Consider the following 22,348-nt stretch of genomic DNA (forward strand, 5'->3'; position numbering starts at 1 on the left):
ATCTCCGCGAGTATCGGGGGAAGTCGCGGAGCCGAAGTCGAGGAGCCGAGACCAATAATTTTTCATCCGGAATGAGGAAATCCCCTCTTTCTTCGTACGCGCCCGAATGAGTTCGGCGAGTGGAACATGTACTGCAGCATACCGTCATGATAGACCTCATGGAGGTGGCAGAAAGCCTCCGCTATAGGCGAGAGTCCTTTATGACAGAAGTAAACAAGAATAGTGTTATAAAGGTTGTGACCGAGGAAATCGGTCCACGATGAGCGATTCAATCGGCACTGGAAAGTTCATTAGCCATTTCGCTGCAGAAGACGGCTGGCGTTCGGGCTCGGGGAGACTGCGAGCTAGCAACTGGAACAGCTTCACCACTCGATCGGAGCTTGATTGCGCGAGATTCAAAAATACCGAGTATCTGAAAACTGCTGTACAAATGACAGTCAGTGCCTTGAATTTGGCTGAAAATGAGGAAGAGTCCGATCGGTCGATATCTTTGCTTTTTCTTCTCTACATATTTGAACAGGCCGCCTCGAACGAGCAGGTGCCCCTCGTGAAAAAAGCGATCGCGGGAGCGTGTGGCAATTTTCATATTCGCTATTGGAATTCGGTCTCGTTGAGCTTCGGACACGATCTGATTGTCGCGAATCCATCAGGGATTAATCGGCATTGGCAGAGACATAGCTGTATCGTCCAAAAGCCAAGAGCAGGAGAAACTTCCTGATCAAATCAAATCGATGCGATGGGATCCGAGCGGCGGCAGATCATATAATGCATAGCTTGGAAAAGGGGATTCCGTTGTGAGGCGTTTTCTTTCGCCCGGCAGGCGGGTTCCTGGCTCACGACGAAAATATGGTGTTCTGCGGTAAAACCTTCCGAGTTACTCGCCCCGTCCATAGAATTCATGCTGGCCGACTTCGACCAAGCCGGACGTCGATCGACGGTGCAGCGGCCGCGAGGGAACGAGTAGCTCTGAACTCCCGAGTTTGTTCAGCAGGTCATCACACATTGCTGATCAAACTGAGCTATCGAAAGGGAGCGCATAAAAGCCTGACGCCACGTCAAAGAGTCACGAGAGGCTCCCCGACAGCAGCATCAGCAGCACGAAGACTCTGTCGAGGTGTCTTTCGAAATTTCTTTCCCACCGCCAACGATTTCCAGAGCTACAGCGGAATCGGGGAGTCGTTACTGCATCACGTGGACGGCTTTTCCCAACGTCGTCTAGAGGTAAGCCACAATTCGGTGACGATCGGACATCAGGACGACTTTTTGCGAACCAACCTCTCGGCTGCGGACTTGACCCGCTGCATTGGCAAGATGGTGGCATAGTTGCGATCGCAAAAACCAACTATTCTCCATCAGGCCCGTGACACGGTTGTCATATTTCATCGAGCGCGAGAGTTCGTCTTCGTGAAATGAGGCGGTGAGTCGTACGCGGATCCGTTACTAGGGGTTGCGCAGGCAACTCGATCGCTCGAGGCCCTGTGCAGGCCGCCCTGGCAGATTGCGGGATTCGGAATCTTCACGCGGTGTCTCTTTCACTCAATGGTTTTGCCTATTGATTTGTCTGTTTCACCACTGCCCTGCACGCCGTGAACCCATCATGAACTTCGAACATGATCGTTTTCGATTTCAGTCTTCTCTTGGCCAGTAGGACCACGAAATCGGGATACCTTTTCACTTCGCTGTTCCCTCTCATCAGAGTCTCGTAGCCCCCCCGTCTCGTGGGCCTGTTTTCATGATGTACCTTGCTCCCGGGTTCTATTTCTTTTCAAACATTTCTTCTTCACCTTTAGCTCGGTAACCTAGTTGATTGCGACTTCGGACGGCCTGCGTATGAATCCTCGAAGCAATCTAGGAATGGTTCGAAGTGGTAATGGTTCTGATCGGCGATTTGCTTATGCTGCTTTCGTTGCGGTCAAGAAGCATGAAGCGTGGTTGCATTGATTTATCGGCCACCTTCAAGGGCTCATTCGAGTCCACCATTTGTTTCGCGGAACACTACCAAAAGAGCCTTCAAGTTCGTGTTTAGCTTTGGAATCTTCGTCGCCACTGTTATAGTTTCTTAGCTGGTTGATCACATTGATCACACGCGCTCGAGGTGGGTTAGAACATTGCCATTGTCTCTGGGAGGAACAGGACCACGGTGAATCCGTGATTGGGGACCACTGGTCTGAAGGGACTCTCCCCTGAACGCATGGCTCCTTCCCCGAAAAGCGATTCGGCCCAGCGAATTTCATCCAGCGTATCGGAGAACCGAAAATGATCATATGATCATTGACATGGTCGTCGCGTTACTCATGACGACACGTTCGTTTTTTTGCGTCAACAATCATACCGCAATCGAAATGAATCCCAGAAGTAATTTTCTTATATTATATTCTTAACGTGCTCGCATAAGGGGGAATCTTCTCCCTGAACATTTCACGTAGCATCCTGAAGCGATGCTTAACAGTGGATCTTAGTCGAGAGCAGATTTTGGCATATTCAGCCAAGATCCGAGGATCTCTATAAGAACTGTCGAATTTTCTGAGATTCGGCAATCGCCTGGCAGAACATTCGAGCAGCGACGTTTCCCGCTGGGCGCCCAATCACCCGATGCCCGCTCCTGCTCAAGAGACTGCAAAGGGAATTAGTTGTCGGAACGGTAAATTAGACCGAAAATTTTCTGAGCGATTTCCACTTCTGTTCGTCTGTGGCGACGGCCTTTCACGGAAGTCAGGTGGGAGCGAACCACCAAACGAACGAACACCCCAGCGAGTTCGTGCTTCGCATCATGGCTGCTATAATACTTGAGACCCTAAGGCTCCACGGCGCGGCTGACGGGCGAAGCTTTGTTTGAATCACGCAGAATTCGAGCGTTTCTGCCGAATTCCTTAGCTTCTGCTACATGAGCCCCATGTCTGCCGTCACTGCGGCTTGACCCTATTTCTGCCTCTGCGACTCCTTTACCTTCACTTCTCTTACGGTCTTGCGCGAGCCAGCATCAAACAATCATCCGGATTTGCCGTATGTCCATCACAGTTTTGTTATTCACCAGAGCTTTTTCCGTTTGGTCCCGTCTGGCTCTTCCGGAAAAGTCACATCGATTCCAGGTGGCATCAAAAATGCTCCCCGTTTTTCAGCTCGGAGAGTAGCTGGGACGAGTCAGTCGCTGCTCCCGGTCGGCTCCCCGGAATCGTCGAGCTCTTGAACACTTCTGAATATCTCGTATCGTAGAAGCCGTGCGGTCAGCTCATCTTCTCCTTCGGCCTGATAGATGGTAGTTCTCGAGAGAAGTTCTCAGCGAGCGCCTTGGGAAGCGGGGAAGTCCCAGGAGTGATTCCTGATTCGCAACTGCGTCTCTATTCAATAGCTTCTCCAAGCCATTATCAAAACCCGGGATTGGCGAGGGGGCCTAGGACTGCTCTAGCATTTGTCCTTGGGAGGAGCATAAGCTGCCCCTCGAACATCGAAAGAGATCCTTCCGTCAGTATTTGAGCATTTTGGGGACGCTCGATGCCACGAGAGCCTATGACCGAATCGATCGGAGGGAGCTGTGGCGAATTTTAGAAGAGAGAGGAATGAACAAACCATTGCTCGAATTCCTCGGGTACATGCAAGAGGATACCTGCATTTTTCTCACACATTGGGAGTACCTCTCTGACGAACTATCTATACCAACGGGTCACTTTATCCACCAATCTATACCAATCAAGCTTGCCCACTCTCTCCAATCCTCTTCAGCCTCTATATCGCAAGGCTAGATAGAGCGAGGACTCCCAAACACAGGACTCGGGTTCTGGTTTCTCGCTAACAAGCTTCCGGCTCCTTTGCTGACAGAGGATTCTCCCGGACCTCCCATTCTTTCATATCTAATATTTTAAGCGAACGGAAGGTATTGGTCAGTTTTTAATTTCGTTTGTGACAGGCAATCGGTTCTGCATACAGAACTCAATGCTCGAGCCTCGAATCTATATCTGTAGCAGCTTCGTTGCGGTTGGAGGTGCTCACTCTCGGATAACACACTCGAGGACTCATCCGTTTCACAAACAAACGGAATTCATTTGGTCTTAGTGATGAACTACAGGCTTCCACAGGGGACTCATACGTACCTACATATGGGCGCTGGCTCGTCTCCGACGTATGCACTGAACCGGTCGAGATTTCGGAATGACCTGGGCGTAACCGTAATCGTCATGAGCAGGCGTGTGTCCTGCGTCAAAAGCCCTTGACCTTACACTTCTGTCATAGACCTACGCGATTTGAGGGGAACTCTAACTTCGAAGAGGATTCTCGGCTCCTGACCCCAGCAGCCTTAGAGGTCGCGTTCCTCGGCCGACTAGGTCTACTGAAAACATATGTACAGTGACCCTCGCTACCCGAGCTCGGACTTCCAGTAGTTCTTCGCAGATTGAGCAGCTCGCGACAGCACCAGCGCACCTCATCACCACTCCTCGATCGGAAGAGCGGAATATAAAGGATGAACAGGAGAAGAGAGGGCATGCTGGGAGCGTGGGCATGTTCCGAATACTTGCGTCTGCGCAGTTACCGCGCCAACGCACGAAGGCCTCCGGCTCGATACTGGGACTTAGGTACTTGTCCTACCAAGGGCTTCGGCCCCCTACTTCAATTGACGCCATTACCGACGAGCTTCTCGGTAAGAGGAATATTTTTTCATTTTGGACCCATGGATGTTATCTTTGATCCTCCATACTTTCTGGACTCTTTCTTGGGTCTCACTGATACGACGTCTACGTTGGTCATAAGATATCCTCAATCTCTCAGGAAAGTCGGACGCAACACTTTGTATTGTTGTGTGAGATGGAATGGCAGACCCAATAGGATGGCATGCGTCAAGCAGGTGGTTTGGGAAGCATTTGCTCAGCTTCGCCAAGAGCTTTATGATTCCGCTCAGGCCCTCTGATCCCTCGGACGCGTCGAGGTATGCTTCTTCGTCCCGTGCACCAGGTTCTTGGAGCTTTCGTAGGAAATCGCTTTCGGCCCTTATTCGGAGGTATCCCGCAGCCAGTACCTCGGTAAGACTTTTGTTGCCGAACTTCCTCTTGACGAGGTTCTTGAGGTCTGTCCCGGTTGTGGGGCTTCGACCCACTCGTGGCCATCTTCTTTCATGGCCTTCACTAGCTAATCTGTGGGGTTGTCCGCGTTGTTTGGTAGATTTCTGACGGTAATCCTAACGTTGCCCATCTCCCTGACAGGTCACGGATGCCCTTGCGGTAGGAGTCTACACCCTTGGAGTCGATCCATGAGACCAGCCAATTATTCACATCGTCGCAGGTCGCGAAGTGTTGGTTTTCAGTGCGCAGCCCATCGACGCGAACAAGTGGTAGTCGGACGGAGCCGAATCTAGAGAGGAGGGCGGGGGTGGGGCAGCTATTCCTACTTCAGCTCAGCGAGCGTTTCCTGGGTCGATTTCGGCTTCTGCGCGGGTGCGTTATCGTGGAGCAGGAGCAATTTCTGTCTCCAGGTCTTGGTACTCAACCGTTATTGGGCCACCGCTCTGCGCCAAATTGATCAGTTGTTGTTGATAGCGTGTTGAAATGACTGTTTCACCCGGTTGTGGAAGTTCAAAGTAGATTACTCATCGCGTACCCCACCAAACACAAGCATTATCTTTTCACCGAACCTGTTCGGCTTTTGAACTTTCGGACTGGGCTCTCCAAGCGGCTCGAACCGTTGGAGTAGTTCTTTGCACATGGTCAGACGGCTTTTTCTTCTGCCTTCCAGACACTTCATGAGGCACCCACCGTCCGAGCCTCCAGATCTTTCCCAGAGCGTAGAGCCGTCTCGAAATAGTTGCCTAATCTACATTCGGTGAAGAGTGGCGAGCTCTTTCTGGGTCTTAGTGCTGTCTTCTTCTAATAATGCCTCCTAGGCGTCGTCTTCCATTTTTTTCGGAGATGTCCATTCACGAAGTCGGAATGGATTTTGTAGAACCTCACGTCAGAGACTGACCGCCGTGAGCCTCCACAAGCAAACGGTGCGCTCCTGGCGCAGTTTTCTCCGCTCGGTAGAATGTCAAGAGTGTTCCGCGCAAAACGATTTTTTCCGGGGCGTAATTGCTCATTTCGGTGACACACCGTGATTGCACGTGACGGAACCAATTGTACGTTAGAAAGCCTGATTTAGAAAGTGGAAGATGACCCATGTCCCGCCAAGTAATTCAAACCATAGCAGACGCCCTGGCCATCTAAGCAGTAAATCAGCCGGTTTCGAATGACCTGGTGGTTCTGAGCTGTTTAAGAGACAGATCCTTAGGTTCCGTGCCCGTATGCCGCCGATTTCACTCGCTCATGCGAAAGCTAGTCTGAAATGCAGTCGATCACGAGTGGCAATCACCCGTGAGAGGACCTACGGATCGAATGAAGACACCCGGAATTCGAAATCGCGGTAAATCCGATACCACTCGACCGCTTTCGCCGGAACCTCGTCACTTTCGAGACTGTTTCTAGGCGCAGAGGTGATCCGGAGGAACAACCAGGAGGACTTCGCTCTATCCGGAATCTACCCAGTGGGAGAAGTCCCAGAAATGACAGCGTGTTTGAGAGATACTCTAGACTCGGTCGAGTGCTCAGCGCAAGAGATCATAAATCGAACAAAGTCTCATCGTCTCGACAATCCTCTGGAAGCCTTTGAGTTGAAAACTCTGATCAACATCCGTCTTCAGGTCCGTCTCGAATTATTGATATCCTTTCCCGAGCAGGTCTGCGGCTAGATGGGATTCGGCGGTCGATCTGCAAGGTTTCCTCTAGTCATAAGGATACAACTAATAATAAGACTGCTTCCAGGATCTCGCGCGACATAAGGAGATCGCTCTCGAGGCAGGGATCCTCAGCGCCGATGATGCAGCGGAAATCATGGGACTTGAAGCGCGTCTAGCGATCTCCCTGGCGAAGTTCGTAACCGCATACTGTTCAATGATGCAATCGATGAGCTTTTATTTCTGCTTCTGCGATTAACGTAACTTGAAATTGTTCCAGGTGTGAGCTGTACCTGGCGAGTCCAGAAAAATACCGGGAATTCGTGGTTCACAAGAAAGCTTTGGTTCGTTCCTCTGGGTCAAATCAATACACGTATATATTCATACGATTCCGTGAGCGAGGTAAAAGCGATTCGGTCTGCGTGAAGATCGGATGCTCGCGCTCTGTAGCTCGTTCAAGTTTCCAGGCATTCCGACTTCGGTTTCCGAAACCTCCCACAGTGAGATCGAATCCATGAAAACGTTCCTTCTAAGAGGAGATATGTTCGCCCAAAAGGTCAATCGTTGGACCCGTCGTTTGACCCGTGTGGGGTTTGTGAGCATCGCTGTCTTGACGGTTCTCATCGGTATGAAAGTTCTCCGAACACTTCGGCCCACCATCCAGCGCTTCGACCTCTAGAGTTGCGGGGGATCCCTCCGGGGACAGCGCTCCGATCATCCGCAACTTGTCGCTGAGGTTTCAAGTCCTCTTCGGAATCGGCAGCCTGTATAAACTGTACATAAAAAAAAATGTTACATCGAGGAGGTCATCCAGGAATTCTTCACTCGCGGGAGACCCGATATCCTAGCTCCAGAGAATCATACATATGGAAGGAGGGCAGAGTCTGTATGCCTCGAGAAGACTCGTTGATTTTTGATTATTCATCATTCCCCGTGCCTCAATCCGGCGCTGATTCGGCGGTCACACAAAACGGAAAATCTAGTTCATAATGCGAATCAGTTCCGAAGTTCATAGCGACCGCCGAATTTCTCCCGCTGTATATCGAATCGGTATCCCGGCAACAGTTTCTGATTCTCTCCGACAAAAGCTCATAAATCGACGGGGGTTCCCTGCCTCGAAATGGGAGGCCCCTCGAAGTCCTGGCTCGCACCTTGAATAACTGGGTTTCGAAAACAATTCGAAGAAATCTTCGAATTCAAGATCTCTCGAACCGAAACGCCGGAAAATAATACTGCTCGTGTGATTCTCACCCCATTTTGATACCCCAGTTTTCTAATCCATTCGTTTCTATCCGACATGAGTCTGCGCCCGAGATCACCGAGGTGCGAGGGTCGACGAGGTGAGATCGCCAAGATCCACCGTTCTCGATTCTTATCGTGGATGCCGCAGATTTATGACTCCCGCTCTCATTGCATTCTCTCATGATTCATGATCTCAAACGCGAATTCTCGCAGAGCACCACCTCTGAACGACGCGCTTTTCGTCAAGAGTTGCTTTTTTTCTAGTTTCTGAGCTCATTTCGTTCGGGGCCCGCGTGGCCAATTTCCATCACAATCTGATGGGCGGCCTGCTCAAACTTTCAGCATGATAACCGCAGAGCACCGCTGATCATTGACTGAAAGAAAGCCGGTCTGTCAGGGAGGCGGAAATACAGACAGTCCCGGATGCAGCAAGCGCTCTTGTCACTGTCTAGTGACGCATGCGCCCTTGTTAAGGTACCAGCGACAAGACTGCTTTTTCGCTGCTTCTACGGAAGCAGTGGTAAGAGCGGTATCCAGAACGATTCTATAGAACCAGCGGGGCTGCTACGGCTGTTTGGGCGGCTGCTGGTTGGGTCGTCTGTTCACTGGCTTTGTCACTTACTCCAAACTGTGAGCGTGAATGGCCTTTCCGCTGATCCGGGCACTTTCGCTGTGATCAGCTGTACCACCCAGACCTTCAGAAACCGGACAGGCTCGTGGTGGAGTCTTTAGATTCTACGACAGACAGGATGACCGATGGAAGCGACTCGAAGACCTTTCCGTTGTGACAGCCGGAAAGGCTCTGTACGCGAGGAGAACATCTACGATCTCCTGTAGAAGCTCCTTCCCGAACCCGATCTGGTCGGATGAGTAGGCCCAGAGACCTAGGGTTTGGTTCGGCGGACATCGAATGAAGCTGGGCTGGATCGCGCTCAGATGATCTTCCGATGACCCCCGGGGGTCTGGGCCGGATTCTCGAAGAACGTTGGTGTCCTGCGCATGCATATGGAAAATCTGTGGAATACGTGACTTGCGACGTCAGTGGGGGAGTCTGCGAAACGCTTCCGAAATCTGCATTGAAACTCAAAACAGAAGAATCTTGATCTCCACATTCGTTGAATCACTCGACGTTGATTCGCTCACGCGCGACGATTCCTTGTAGAAGAGGTGAGTTCTAGGTGATCGTATTCCGTCTCCGAAACGTTTTGTCTTAGTAATCGGAGCCCAGCGATCCACTAGGCTGTGTGACATAACTTGATTGAAGCGAGAATCGTACTCGGAACCTTGGACGGATGTCCTCACCGATTTAGAGTGCTTGGGCTCTCCTGATCTGCGACGTCCCGGCGTCCGCACACGAAAGCGTCGAAGTGCCTCTGGGGCTGATTTTTCCCCGATGCCCCTCATACTCCAGCCGAACTCGCTGTATGGTCACGGAGACGTCTTTCCCGCTATCGTCATTGGCGTACCGCGGAAAAATCTTTACGGCGATTTCAAAACGAAGCCCGATCTTGCGGAAGGGACGGGCGGTAAGCAAAATGATCCTTCGTACAGATTCTTCTCCGGTACGCCTCTGAATAGTGTAAGGACAGCCGAAGTGAGAATAGAACCTCAGTAGAGAATATCCGCAACTATCAAACGAAGAGAGCTTTCGAATTTCCTCTTAATGTCGATATCGTTCTGACCGGCTGAGTTTCCCTCATGATGTGATGCTGGGTGAAATCTTTCATTCGAATCAGCTCGAAGATTTTCTGTCGTCAATTCACCTCTCAAGAGCACACACTTTCCTGTTCTTGAAGATATCGTCTCGGATTGTGTTGCGTCTCACGGGGAGAGTGGCATCGTCGAGCTCGCATTGTCATTCCACTTGGCCATTGGCTTTGGTAGTGAATTTCGAGATCTCTCTAGTATTAACGAGATTGGACTCGAAGCTGTTCTCGAGGACCTGGTGACTAAACACCGACCGTCTTGAGCTCCTCGAGTCGTGAATCATATCGTCGCGAGCAGAACGTCTCCTGAGTCCCACTTGACGCCATTGAACACTACTCTTAATGCTGACCGAATCTGCGGCCCGGGGGTGATTGACCAAGTTCGTTCCTCGCTTCTCTGCATCGAAAATTATGCGCTCGATTTACAGATTCTTGGCTCAGAATTGTTCCGATCCGAGGCTCGGCCCGCGTCTGTCAGGTCCCGTTTTCCTACACTGTCACCTAAGTAGTATCTTCGTTTAAGTCGGATGCGGCAGATCGCGAGGGGGTGGCGGATCCTCAGGAGGAGGATAGGGGTCATTCCGCTTGTTCGAGAGTAAGTTCCCGATCGCATCCCTTGGACCGGACAGGAAGACTTGTGGGAAAACCATGCTATAGTTTTCGGGGCTGCTCCGGACCGGGTGCGGGAGCACGTCGAGTCGCAGCTCATGGATAAACAGCTCTGGTAGCAATGAGATTCCCTTTGCATGTCGTCTCACTCTCAGTCCGAATTGTCTTGGAAGAGCACAAGCGAGAGCGGAATCCCGCATCCCATCACTGAAGCAGTGATCGCATTGGAAAATCGAGAAGACTGGCTCGAAAACTCTCTTACGAATCCCACCGTGACGTCAAGCGTGACACTGATCCTTGTCAATGAGGGAGCCGAGCTTATCGAAGAAGACGCGAAATCTCCCATGAAGCCTCACCCAGCAGACGGCCGTCCTCACGGTACTGAGAGAGTTGTGATTGTCAGTCAGCATTCTTAGAAACCCTTCTGATTTACTCGAACATTTCAGTGCGCATCATGGATTATTCTGCTTGCTGGGAATGGATTCAGTCCGTCAGTCTCAACGTTTCATCAATCAAGTGGCGCCAACCAGCGAGATTCTTACAGCACACGCTCGTGCGTGACGCACCGAGGTTGGTAATCCATTTAAGAAAGTTGCAGACCCGTGCTCGAAATTCAGGAATGAAAGTTCCTGATGATGGGCTCGCGCTCAGAATTCATAAATAAGCAGCTACCGGGAATTCATGGCGCAGGTGCTTTCGTCGGGAATGGAATCAAAGATCGCGTGAGAACACCGACTTCGCCATCATCTCCGCTACCACCAAGGAAGGTTACCGACGATGGAGTCATTGTCACAAACACGTCCTACAGGTGAGCTCGACTTCAAAGAGCCGATCTGCGGCAAGGCGTCGTGGCATCATCGTGGCTCTCCTTCTCTCTGCCCTTCAAGCATCCTTCCATAGAGACAGACCGGCTCGAGCAGTGAGAATTTCTGATGGCCTGAGACAATCGAAATATCAGACCATTATTGCATTTCCTGATTCGAATCCCCTCCTTCCCTGAACAGGCCATGGTCAAAAACAGCTCGAGCCTGGGTCATGGTTCGAACATTGATCTAGACTTTGACAACGAGATGGTAGAAAACCTCCTAAGGATTCTTTACACTCGTCAGTGAGTATTCGACATTATGATTTTTTTCGGGAAATCTTCCACCGTTCTCTAGTCTGTAGCTCTCCTGCTTACCTTCAGACAGTAGGATGAAGAAACACACTCCTCCAGCATTGTATTTTCCATAGGCTCCAGATTCCGCTCTCCCTTGGGCTAATCTGGCAGCATCTTTGACCGGAGTTTCGCGCTCCAGGTACGTTTCCGTAGACTCCGTGACGGAAAATCATCACTTGGTTCTACGCTTCTCTGAAGAGCTTCAGGTTGTGCCTGATAGGTTGATGGCGATCAGAAACTATCTTCGCTCTGAATTCCACCGATTCGCGTTCGGAAAAACTTTCCTCCAACTCTCCGAGGATGAGGTACTTCATGAGTTCGGCAAACCTTCGGCTTACAATCTATGTACATCGTTCCCTAGGGGAGCAATCACTCAAAGAGTCATTTTCAGCTCAAGCACTATCTCAACCCTGAGATCATCCCATTGCACACAGTTCTCGATGTGAACACAGTTCTCCGTTCTGTCTTGTCGTGGTCGACGCAGCCGCCGCATTTTTCATCAGAGGGAGTCGTTCCCTTTCATTCGAATAGGTTCCCCAATCTCGCGCTTGAGGTGGCGGGGCTCCTGGAGCGAGTCCACGGAGATCTCATCGCATCCAGCGCGAATCTCGCCGCTTACGAGCAAACATCAAATAGCTCCAGCGTTGAAGATTTCGAACCTTCGCCTCAGGGTTGTGATCTCTCAGTGGTGTGTTCAGACGACGTCGAGGTGCTCTGCAATCGAGACACACTGTGTCGAATCCCTTACTTCGACTCAATGCTGCGAGGGGGTTTCCGAGAAGCCTTCGAGCCCGATCATTTGCGTTTAGAAATGTCATCAAACATATTTAATCGGGTTTTGGAGAGCATCTCAACCGGAGCCTTGAGCGACCTCAGCCCCGATGGTTTGCTCGAGTTGTACACGATGTTTGACTATCTGCAAAGCGATCGACTTTTGCTCGTTTTCGACAACAGTTTCCGCCGGAACATCTTCCGCTGGATCATCGATTCTCAAGTCGAGCTGCTTTCGAACATCTCTCCGAGTCTGATGCACCGGGTTTTACCGTACATCATTCGGGACTTTGTGGATGTATTCGGCCTCCGAGGGTACGCCTTTGCGCTGCGCTTCTTCTTGAATTGGATTGAGGTCAGAATAATTCTCACACTATCAACATGAAATAAAATGAACTCAATAATAATCGGCGAACGCAATCGCTGCATACCACATGGGAAATCTTGTCATTCCAGGGTGATGTCAACCGCAGGGAAAAGACCGTTCCCATTCTGCTAAACGCTTTGGACAGCCTGGACGCGGCGGAGCATGCCAAAAAAGTGCGTCACGAATCTCGTCGCAGGGCGTGAGCTCGAGACTTGCTGGCGAAGCCTCTCAAAATTCAAATCGAAGGTGTGTCAACTCATCGCGGGGATTGCGAATATTTATGTGCTGTTCTCTTCGAATCGTTTTGAACTTAGGTTGTCTACGAGTCCTTCGACGGCCGCGTTCATGTTTTCGATGGGAGAACCTGGGCACCCTGCCATTGGGGTGATTTCGACTCTTCCAGAGAAGGCAGCTACAACTTCCAGGCGAGTAGACTTCGCAACTTCTGTTCTCACTTGTTCTATTCCGGCATGGGAGCGTCCACGGGGGAACGAACCTCGGAAGGGCTGCCCAGGCTTCCTCGCCTGTCGTGGCGTCCCCACCGAAGTTTCCAACGAGAGATTGAGTCCAGGAGAGAAGCGCTCTCGAGGAGCACGGTGGGCGAGATTCGCACCGGCAAGCTCAAATGATTATTACGCCCGAGCTCACTGTAGTCTTTTCCACAACAGGTCAAACAGTACAAATCCCGTTACTTGACGCATAATTTCCTGCGAAGCAACACTATCGCCGAAAAGGAAAGCCTCTCAGGCAGGGAAACCGTCATCGAACGATACTCGGAAGGCGCCAATGGTTATTTCATTGAGATGTTCGGCAGAGTCTTCTACAGTGTCAATCATCAGCATTTCGTCTTGACGGAAGACCTGCAGCCTGTGCCAGTTGACCTGCCAGTGGTTGAGGGTCTCGCGCTCGAGCCACGATGCTTTGACGAAGCGAGTCGACGAATTTTCTTCGACACGGAGAAGCTCGGCTACTTCGTAGAAGTTGACGAGAATTTTAGGATAATCCAGAAGCTCGAGTGCTCGAGTCTAGGTGTCACCGCCGATCATCAGCTGTGCTTTCTCGACGGGCTTGTTCTCGCGTTCAAGCTTGGCCACGAGAGCTTCGTACTCGACGAAGATCGTATGAGCTTCATTCCTATAGGCTCTCATGAGGAGCATTTCGGTACCGAGAGCCCGACGAAAGCCGACTCGATCTTACCACCGATTTCCGGAGTCATCTATAAGATCTTCAAAGTCCAAGAAGAAACATTCCTCATCGTAACTGAAGATGTGGAGCTCACGCAAGCGAGGCTCAGAGTGAGCGAAACTGAATCCGATCCTAAAGTAGTGGGATTTTTCCAATGGTGCTCAACTTCTAAAAGGTAAATGCAACTTCCGCAGTTAGAAGTAGGACGTGGGTAGTGGATCGCACATGCGCTGACGATAATTTCCCTGTTCTGGCAGATGGCGAGATATTTCGTCGACGAGCAAAATACCCATGACTCAGATCCACCAGACCGTGATCATGAATCACCCTGGAGTACCCTTGTATGCGAGGAGACTGTGCAACATTTAATCGGATTCTATCTTCGATCGAATCCTCCATATTTGGACGGGTAGGAAATATTCTCCTGTTCCGAAAAAGGATCATCTGGTCCTTGTGCACCCGTGATCCACCATTCGCCCTCTTCGAGGCATGCCGAACTCTTTCGAAGGCAGGGGCACCCGGAACTCCACCATCGACGCTCCTGTGAATCGCCCTTGTGGTAGCGAGAAATATCAGAGCCATGGCGCCAGAATATCAGAGACAATACGGCAAGCATGTACATAAGCGTCGTGTACCGATAGCGATGTTAGAGGCGAGAAAGTGATCTACTCGAAAACGCAGAAAAAAGTACTCTAAAAAATACACTATAGTATGTAAGTGCTATATTGAGCCGCTGAGTTTTTCAAAGCTCTGATAATCGAGGTCGCCAAAGGAGACGGAATACTGAGGTAACATTGATACGCTCTCATGTTTTCGAAATAACAAACGTGCTTACAGCTCACAAAGCAGAGTGATTGACGTTATCGAACCAATGATGCTCCGTGAACGGATCCAAACTGGAGCGTGTCTTTTCGCTTCTGGGGAGATCGCTCGCTCCGAACGTAACTCCCTCCTCAATCTTTACAGAAGGAGAATAAGCTAGATCACGGATTCGGTGCCTAGGAAGCACAGAACCGAGGGAAGTTCTGCTCTGAGATCCTCCCCGTGTCTTGAATTCTGAGGCGCTTTGGAGGCTGACCTTTCTCTGTTCTAAGCTGCTCTACCAAGAGAAATCGCTAGCATATCATTGATCAGAATGACTCTAGAGGAGGAATGAGAGATTACATCAATGAAAAGATTTCCTTATAACAGTTTATTCGAGCGATTTTGCCCTCACCGACTCGCGAACCGACTCCTGCCCCGTTCCCTTGCCCTCGTTGTGTCAATGCCTCTATCCTGAGAAGAGTATTGTGAAATGATGACTAATGTAAATATATAATCGTCGATATCATGCTTGTTGTGATCATGGCTATCAGCCGACGAGGTCAGAGAGGAGTATAAATACACAATGATTAAGAACCAACAATGGCTGCGATATCATTTCATGGCGAAACAGATACCTAACTCACCAGTCTAGGATTCCAAGAAAAGCGTTTTACCCCTTTTTACACCGAATAACGCTTGATCTCGATACATGGTGATCATATAAGTAAGCATTGACATGATCGTTCAAGTAACGACAACAACGCTATCTATTTGAAGATGTTTGCAAAAGAGTCGGAGATACATCAGTAAGATAACAGAATACAAAGGCTCTTGCTTTACTTTTAATCCTTTGGTTCGATCCTCCCGTACAATTACCTATCTGGATCATGTATAGGTTTCAACAATTCACTTCCGGTCGTTCCTTCATATTTCTTGAACCAATCGAAAACTTTCGCACGAGAAATACTGTCCACGCCCTCGACTAGGAGGCAGAGGTCGCGGTGGGTTTGGCACCATTGAGGGCGAGATATCCTGCCTTTAGGGAAGCTTGCTCTCACACACATTCGAGAATGCAGGCAGACGTCGAGACATTTTCGCAGAGATAAATCCAAGAGAATCGAACACCGACGAGGAAACATCGCTCCTGGGTTCCTCTTTATCGCGGCCCCGAATGCTGAGGATCAGCGCAGAGATGTTGTATCGGATTCTCCGGAAAGGTATTTGATTCAGATCAGGAACCCCTCCGTAGAGCAAACTCTTGGTTCGCTCCGAGGGGAGCGCGGTGGCTATCGTTGAATTTCGATTCGCTCGAAGAACTGGCAGTAAGAGTCCCGAACCAAGAGGTTCTCGATGTTTTCCCTCTCCGTCGGAGACGTGATCGTGCACAAAATCACGAGGGGTGGAGAATGTACCCCCCCTCCCGGGTTGGTTCGATATTGCTCGTTCGCGTCCGGCCATCGATCGAGTCTGACAGAATCTGAGAATAATGGGGCCGTCCCGAATTCCTCTGTGAAGTGAGATTTCCAGCGAAATCTGTTATTTGCAGATAATGGGTGCACTGGGGTATGGAGGTACAACATCCCCATCATCGGGACAGGATTGATTCGGGAACGATGTGGAGAGTGAGTCTCAATCGGCCGCAGACTTCGAACGCGGGAGGGTATAACCTCCCCAGGTTCTTTGTCTCTCAACTCTCGCATCGCACGCTCCAATTATCGGCGTGAATATCTCGTATTCTGCGGCGCTGTGGGGCGTTTCATGGCTCTACACTCATCCTCAGCTTACCCCAGGTCAACGAGCGTAGAATCGACTTCATGCCGTTGAACAGATTCTCAAGAAATCATTCGACCTTCGGCGTGACTAGAGCGGAGTACTCTCGAATCCGACAACGCCGAGAAGGTTCGCTGTTAGATGTTTTTACTGGGTTTCAGACGACCGATCTTCATGCTCACGCTACCGTTGGCCAGCTGCAAAGATGAATCATCTGCTCAGTTCGACATACATTCTCAATTTCACCCGACCTCGATGAACCATACAACCGTATAATATCATGGGAGGAGTTTTCCCCAGATTCGGCAACAGTACACTGTAGAGCGCGGTCCGACTCATTGCTGCCGCAGCCGACCGTCTCCGATGCTCGATCAATCATCAGTCGGAGCTCACCTTGAGCAGAGCAGCCGCATATTCGGGAGAAGCTTGCTTGACATCCTGACCATTAATTTCGAGAATCTCGTCTCCTTGGTAAAGACGGCCATCCTGCTCGACGGCTCCCCCCGCGACAACTTCCGAAATGAAAACTCCGCCGGGAGGGTCGTTCCTCGACACGATACACACACCGAGTCCGCGACCAGCTTTCTTTGCAATCTCTACGTCGAAAGTCTCGTTGTTGACGTTGAGATTCTGCTCCGTGTCTCGATAAACAACCATTCGAACTGGCGAGCTGACCTGTCGGAGTGCATTGATCGCCTGCGGAAAACGCGTTCTCGATTATAGTCCCCAATCAACTCCTGCCTGTTTTGATCGCTAGATCAGTCGCACTCCACGTGCCGAAACGCACCTGTTCGTGTGTAGCAGTGGATAAATCTATGCCGTTCAACTCAACGATCTGATCGCCGACTTTCAGTCGGCCATCTTGATGTGCTGCTCCATGCTCGAGAATCTCATGGACAACGATAGCGCCGAGGGGGGTATCGGCCCCTCCGATCACACTGAGGCCCAGACCGATTTTATCTCTCGAGATCTCAATGATTGTCTCCTCGCCTGTGACTATGCTCTCGCTCACAGTATACCGCGGTGCATTGCAGGACGATCTTGAGAGGGGTGTGTACGCTAGCTGAGACTGAAAAATAGATACTATGAGGAAGATCGCTAGGTATACCAAAAGTCCCGATCGGGTCGCTTGCCCGAGTAGACGACGGCACCGCTCGATCTCGGTCCAGGCTAGCCGTCGAGTCCTTTTTGGCAAACGATAGATCCCTACCCTCGCCATGGCGCCTCTTTTCGAACCAACCCCCACGGCGTAGTTCCACGTCAAACAAGCCTGGCGAGACGACTACGTACTTGCATGGAAGGTGAATGAGGGATTTCTGCCGTGGGTGAGGCGCACTTCCGACTGAAAGGCCCCATTGATTTTCTCGTATGAGAGCCCTGTTTGGAGTTCAACTGATGTTGGTTGGCCTCAAAGGATGAGGCTTTCCTTTTGATGACGCTCAAGTTAGACGGATCCCGAGTGGGTTTCGCTATCGTGAACTGGACCGTGCCCTCGTTGGCTTTCAAAATTTGTACTGCTCTCTCGTAGTCCGCTCCAACAAGGTCTTGCTGGTTGACTGAAAGGATCATGTCGCCAATGGCGAGACCTGCTTGGAAAGCCGGGCTTCCCTCTTGAATGTCCGAGACGAATATCCCTTGTCCCGCATCGGGATGTCGTCCTTCGATGATCATGAGACCTAAACGGCAGCTACCCTTGCGAACCACAATATTCTTGATGTCTTTGTAGGATGAATAGTCGGCCTGCGGAGCAAAAACTCGTGTGTATTCCTCGTTGAGTCGCCGCATTTTTGTGCATCGTCAGTACATAAAAGAAGATAGGAGAGTCCTCGTGCTCACCTGGTTATCCAAATGTAGGGGATAGGTTGTGAGTGGCTTGACTGCCATTTCCTCCATTGCGTTGTCTCGTCTGCGGTGAAAATCGTTGCGATCGATCAATCGAATATCTCGGTGAAACATTGAACGATTCAGGGAAATAAGAAATACGCAGAAGTCATCCAACGCTCACCGAAGAATGGAAATTTTGTAGATGGGTCCAGTGAAAGATTTGATGATTGCTGACGCGTTGAGATGTGATCTCCCAAAGATTACGCTACCGTTCACCTGTGAAGCCAGCAGAGATCTTAGGAGTTGAGCTCATTAGGCTCCGTGCGAGCGACACGAAGCTTACGCTATAAACTCGTTGGGGAGAAACCAGATAGGCTGTCTTCTAGTAGCGATCATAAAACAGCAATTGTTTATACATATACTAAAATTCCAGACTTCGGAGTACACCGGACGAGAAGCAATAGTCCGCTCTTGAACCCAATGGGGGAGTGCGAGAGCGAGCGCGCCATCTGCTCGATTTATGGTGATCAGCTGAGTCTCCGGTCGAAATTCGAGTGCTCATCATCAGCTTCAGGGGAGAGATGCTTCGATTGTATTGAATATTCGGGGCCGATCGACCGGTGCGGCTCCGACAGGGGACTCTCAAATTTTGGCTGACTTTCTCCAATGGGACAGTTTAGGGTGCATTCGTGAGATTCGAGGGATCACGCGGACGATTACGGATATGGATTCTATGGATGACATCGAGCTCGTCAGATCGGCGGAAGAATCCTTCGCGAGACGAATGCCCTCTCTTCCTCTGCCGCTGCCTCACCTATCTACATGGTCAGGGACTCGTTCCGAAATTATTGTTGTCCTCAGTCTAATGCAGCATACGCTTACTCACCTCAAGTATCTCATCGCCCACTTTGAGAGTGCCTTCTTGCGAAGCTACCCCATTGGGATGGATCCCGCAGATAAAGACGGACATCTTGTTGCGGTTTTTATTACCCGCTATCGATAGCCCCAGTGTAGTTCCGCCATTTCCCGTAGCCTCGAGGTTGGTCACAATTACTTCACCGCCAAGCTCTGCGTATCTTGTCATGACCTCATCGACGTCTGGATGGGATGGAAAAAGTCTGCTTTAGGCAAGCTCACCAGACCGACAACTATCAGAAAACTGTCTCTTGGAAGTTCCGGGATGAAATTCTAGGGGCTCGGGAAAGCAGAATAGCGAGTCACATGCATTCCCCTGCTCGCATCTCGGATCGGACCGTGGGGTAGACCAGGTTTTCATGAAGGAAGGTGTCGAATCAGAAGAAGTAGTGTAAGTAACCGCTCTCAGAAGCCCACCAGTCCCTGAGTGGACCAACGAACTTCGATAGAGGCGCACGCTCCGATACCACTGCCCGATGGTGAACTCTTTTCCCATCCGCTTCAATCCATGGAAGCTCATGAACTGCGTCCACCACTTGCAGCGGCACTTGGGGCTCCTTTTCAGAATCAAGCCCCGAGAGCAGTGTCACCGAGCGCGACGGAGAATTAATAGTTCCCGCGCGTTCGGTATGGACCCACGATAGATGCAATTCCGAATAATGAAGTAATTCATTTCACTCAGGCTTCTAAATGTCAAAGGTTAATACATATTCCGAGTTCACGGCTCGCCCAAGACATCCCCGGGGTGGGCAGATCGATTCTACGGGTCGATCGAGATCTCTTTGAGGAGGTCCATTCGATTCGATTTGGAAAAAGATGCGGCCGATCCGAGTTCGGCAAGTCGACTGTGACATTCGAGATCACGACGGACTAGGCAGGAACCTCCGCTGAAGCAGTCTGAGATAGAAGACTGAACCGTTCTAGGCGGAAGCATTCCATATAAACCATAAAGTTCCGTCAGATGGGTACCACTTCATGATTGCGCCTTCAGCAGACGTGGGTGAACCTTGAACTTTAGATATGGGTTCGAAAACCACAACAGACCGTGTTCCACTTCAAACTCACCATCGTTAGTCTCCCCACTCACGTCCCCGGTAGACATCGCTGCAGAGCCTCTCGATGGTCCTCAAAAACAGAATCAAACTATATACTTAAAAAACAGATGCGGTGCACTCGTTTAGAGCAGGTGACAGCGGAGAAGACGGCAACACTCACTCACAGCATTGGCTGCTGAACCAGCAGGCACGGAGGCAGCCAGCCAGCTAGTCAGCCAGGCGAGCAAGCGTGATAGCCCAGTGCGGCAGTCTCCGCAGCCACTCACCAGAGGGCGTTTCTGGAGACGACCGACTCGGCCGAGATCTTAGTTTGCGGTCCAAATGTAATCATTGCCAAGCAGGGTCCGTGGTAGAGATCAGAAGGCAGATGAAGACGATTCTTCCCCGAGAGAAATACTTTCTTTGAGAAAAAACAGGAGCGCGGAGTTCGGGATCGTGTAAGCGGGAGCAATCGGAAGCCCCCAGGGTCGTCCAGCCTATGTATGGGATTCAGGAACGCAGGAAAACTTCGCATTCTCCCCGGAGATCCCTTCTCTTGGAATTTCGTTGAGTGTCGGGAAATTCTGAAATGTCAGTGACGACTGCTGGCAGATCTGAGCGCGGCGGTTTCGAAATAAAGTTCTCAAGCAGTTCGATACTTGCAAGGGCTCGGGGGCGAAAGAGCCCCAGACCCTCCTTCTCCGGAGGCGTCTGCTCAACTCCCTCCCACCAACATGCCTGTCCTCTGAGTTGATTTGCCTTGAGAAGTCGACAGAAAACTCGTCAACTTGTCGTCCGACCTTCCCGTGGAGCTCGACTCTCCTCACATGCTGAGTACGGTAGCTCACGGAAAACCTCGCGTCACTCCTACACCATTCCGTAGGATAGGCTCGTTTCGAGGCAGCAAGGTTGCTTGACGGAGGTTGTTTTTTCCCATCTCCTACCGAACATCTGCCAAGGAGAGATTATGAAGGAGGCAGACGCAAGGCTCTCCCCTTTGCCGGAGACCACTTCAGCCGTCGATATGGACAAAGTGAATTATTACTACGGGAACATTTCGAGAGAGACTGCTGAATGGATCCTATGTGAGCGCGGTTGCAAAGACGGACTCTATCTGCTGCGGAAGTCCAAAGACGACTACGTTTTGTCATTGTGTTTCGAGAAAAGGTGAGTTTCGCAACTTACTCCTCATCAGCAGAATGGCGGTGGCCCCGAACTCCATAGGAATGAGATATTCGATAAGGCTCCGGATACGAGGAGGGAGTTATTCCTTCTCATCGCGAACAGAGCGACGACCCGCTTTACGCTTCCGCGGCGATTGACTTCATATGACCAGGTTTCGAGAGAGCTGAGAATCTCTCTGTCTCTCTCGTTTCATTCTCGTGAGGATGAGACTTGGGCCTTCATGGGATGCATGGCGATCGGGAAACGTTCCAAACATCGTTCATAGAGCCCACGAACCTGGTTGTTAATGGCGGCGAAACCGAATAGGGGGGTTTTCTGGCTCTGAATAGAGACCGATTATCCGCGCGGGACGGAAATTTCCCTGAACGGCTCGACGGCTGAAGAATCCGATAAACCATTTCCTGAGTTAAATCTCTCTCCGATATAGCTCTCGAGCGATTTCCGTCCTCCTTTCTTGAGCGTTGATGATTTCGAATCGCTCGATTGCACCCTCGCTCCGTCGGATGGTGCTCACTCCTGTTTCCGGTGCTTTGATATGTTTTATTCCACTCATGGCACCATGCCCAAAGCGACTTCTCCATTCACAGCGTGCTCCACTACCGGATTTCGTGTCTTCCCGACGGTGGTTTCGCCCTTGCTGGAACTCAAGACCAAGTCTTCGGAGATCCCTTGCAGCTCGTCGAAAACGTGGAGGGACTCGCCACGAAGCCTCTCCACCCTTGCCAGCGATGCGTCGAGGCAATCCTCCCACCCACCTACTGGGGTCTATCGGAGGAGCAAGTGAAGAAGTTCATCCTCCTGAGGTCACGTCAGTGGGGTCTTGACGTGAGTATCGACCTCGGGGCTTTTCGATTCATCTGCTTTGAAGGAACAGGGCCGAATCGCGTCGGCAATAGAGAACTGGGGGAGATGATCCCAGACACGACCCTCTTCTCCGTGAAGGAATTATAGGCACACAAGCAGCCCCCTTTTCGGGCAATGTGGGTCGAGCCGTTTCATATCACACTTGGACTCGACCTACTCTTTCCTCTCGAAATGAAGCGAAATATGGTCAATGAAATCACGCGACGCTAGGGATAGATG

At 50.7% G+C, this 22,348-nt stretch overlaps 3 protein-coding genes across 3 annotated transcripts; 2 read left to right on the forward strand and 1 right to left on the reverse strand.

The window, feature by feature from the left end:
• Positions 1-6,279: 6,279 nt before the first annotated feature.
• On the forward strand, positions 6,280-7,627 carry LOC100903289 (uncharacterized). Its single transcript, XM_003747900.2, has 4 exons — positions 6,280-6,661; positions 6,783-6,889; positions 6,975-7,038; positions 7,251-7,627. Exons 1-4 carry the CDS (start codon positions 6,524-6,526, stop codon positions 7,371-7,373), a joined length of 432 nt encoding a protein of 143 aa, XP_003747948.1. The 5' UTR covers positions 6,280-6,523; the 3' UTR covers positions 7,374-7,627.
• Positions 7,628-8,644: 1,017 nt separating this feature from the next.
• On the forward strand, positions 8,645-14,177 carry LOC100901797 (uncharacterized). Its single transcript, XM_003747965.2, has 10 exons — positions 8,645-9,103; positions 10,698-10,821; positions 10,942-11,059; positions 11,256-11,359; positions 11,550-11,715; positions 11,802-12,536; positions 12,638-12,721; positions 12,863-12,973; positions 13,217-13,908; positions 13,991-14,177. Exons 2-10 carry the CDS (start codon positions 10,706-10,708, stop codon positions 14,100-14,102), a joined length of 2,238 nt encoding a protein of 745 aa, XP_003748013.2. The 5' UTR covers positions 8,645-9,103; positions 10,698-10,705; the 3' UTR covers positions 14,103-14,177.
• Positions 14,178-16,395: 2,218 nt separating this feature from the next.
• LOC100901940 (multiple PDZ domain protein) lies at positions 16,396-20,265 on the reverse strand. The gene is made up of 8 exons (XM_003747966.1): positions 20,112-20,265; positions 19,018-19,229; positions 18,313-18,407; positions 18,144-18,213; positions 17,598-18,047; positions 17,095-17,376; positions 16,701-17,003; positions 16,396-16,504 (listed from the first exon to the last, which is right to left on the reverse strand). Exons 1-8 carry the CDS (start codon positions 20,146-20,148, stop codon positions 16,445-16,447), a joined length of 1,509 nt encoding a protein of 502 aa, XP_003748014.1. The 5' UTR covers positions 20,149-20,265; the 3' UTR covers positions 16,396-16,444.
• Between the last annotated feature and the right edge of the window lie 2,083 nt (positions 20,266-22,348).

Source organism: Galendromus occidentalis, unplaced genomic scaffold (assembly GCF_000255335.2).
Source record: "Galendromus occidentalis unplaced genomic scaffold, Mocc_1.1 scf7180000077526, whole genome shotgun sequence".
NCBI classification, from domain to species: domain Eukaryota; kingdom Metazoa; phylum Arthropoda; class Arachnida; order Mesostigmata; family Phytoseiidae; genus Galendromus; species Galendromus occidentalis.

Coding starts and splice junctions, on each gene's coding strand:
- LOC100903289 (XM_003747900.2), top strand. CDS start 6,524: ATGACAGCGTGTTTGAGAGATACTCTAGACTCGGTCGAGTGCTCAGCG. Junction 6,890..6,974: donor CTAGCGATCTCCCTGGCGAA/GTTCGTAACCGC, acceptor AAATTGTTCCAG/GTGTGAGCTGTACCTGGCGA. Junction 7,039..7,250: donor TGGTTCACAAGAAAGCTTTG/GTTCGTTCCTCT, acceptor TTCGCCCAAAAG/GTCAATCGTTGGACCCGTCG.
- LOC100901797 (XM_003747965.2), top strand. CDS start 10,706: ATGGATTATTCTGCTTGCTGGGAATGGATTCAGTCCGTCAGTCTCAAC. Junction 11,060..11,255: donor GTCACAAACACGTCCTACAG/GTGAGCTCGACT, acceptor TTCCCTGAACAG/GCCATGGTCAAAAACAGCTC. Junction 13,909..13,990: donor TGGTGCTCAACTTCTAAAAG/GTAAATGCAACT, acceptor CTGTTCTGGCAG/ATGGCGAGATATTTCGTCGA.
- LOC100901940 (XM_003747966.1), bottom strand. CDS start 20,148: ATGTCTACCGGGGACGTGAGTGGGGAGACTAACGATG. Junction 18,408..19,017: donor TGGGCGATGAGATACTTGAG/GTGAGTAAGCGT, acceptor CTGGCTTCACAG/GTGAACGGTAGCGTAATCTT. Junction 16,505..16,700: donor ATGCGGCTGCTCTGCTCAAG/GTGAGCTCCGAC, acceptor TCATCTTTGCAG/CTGGCCAACGGTAGCGTGAG.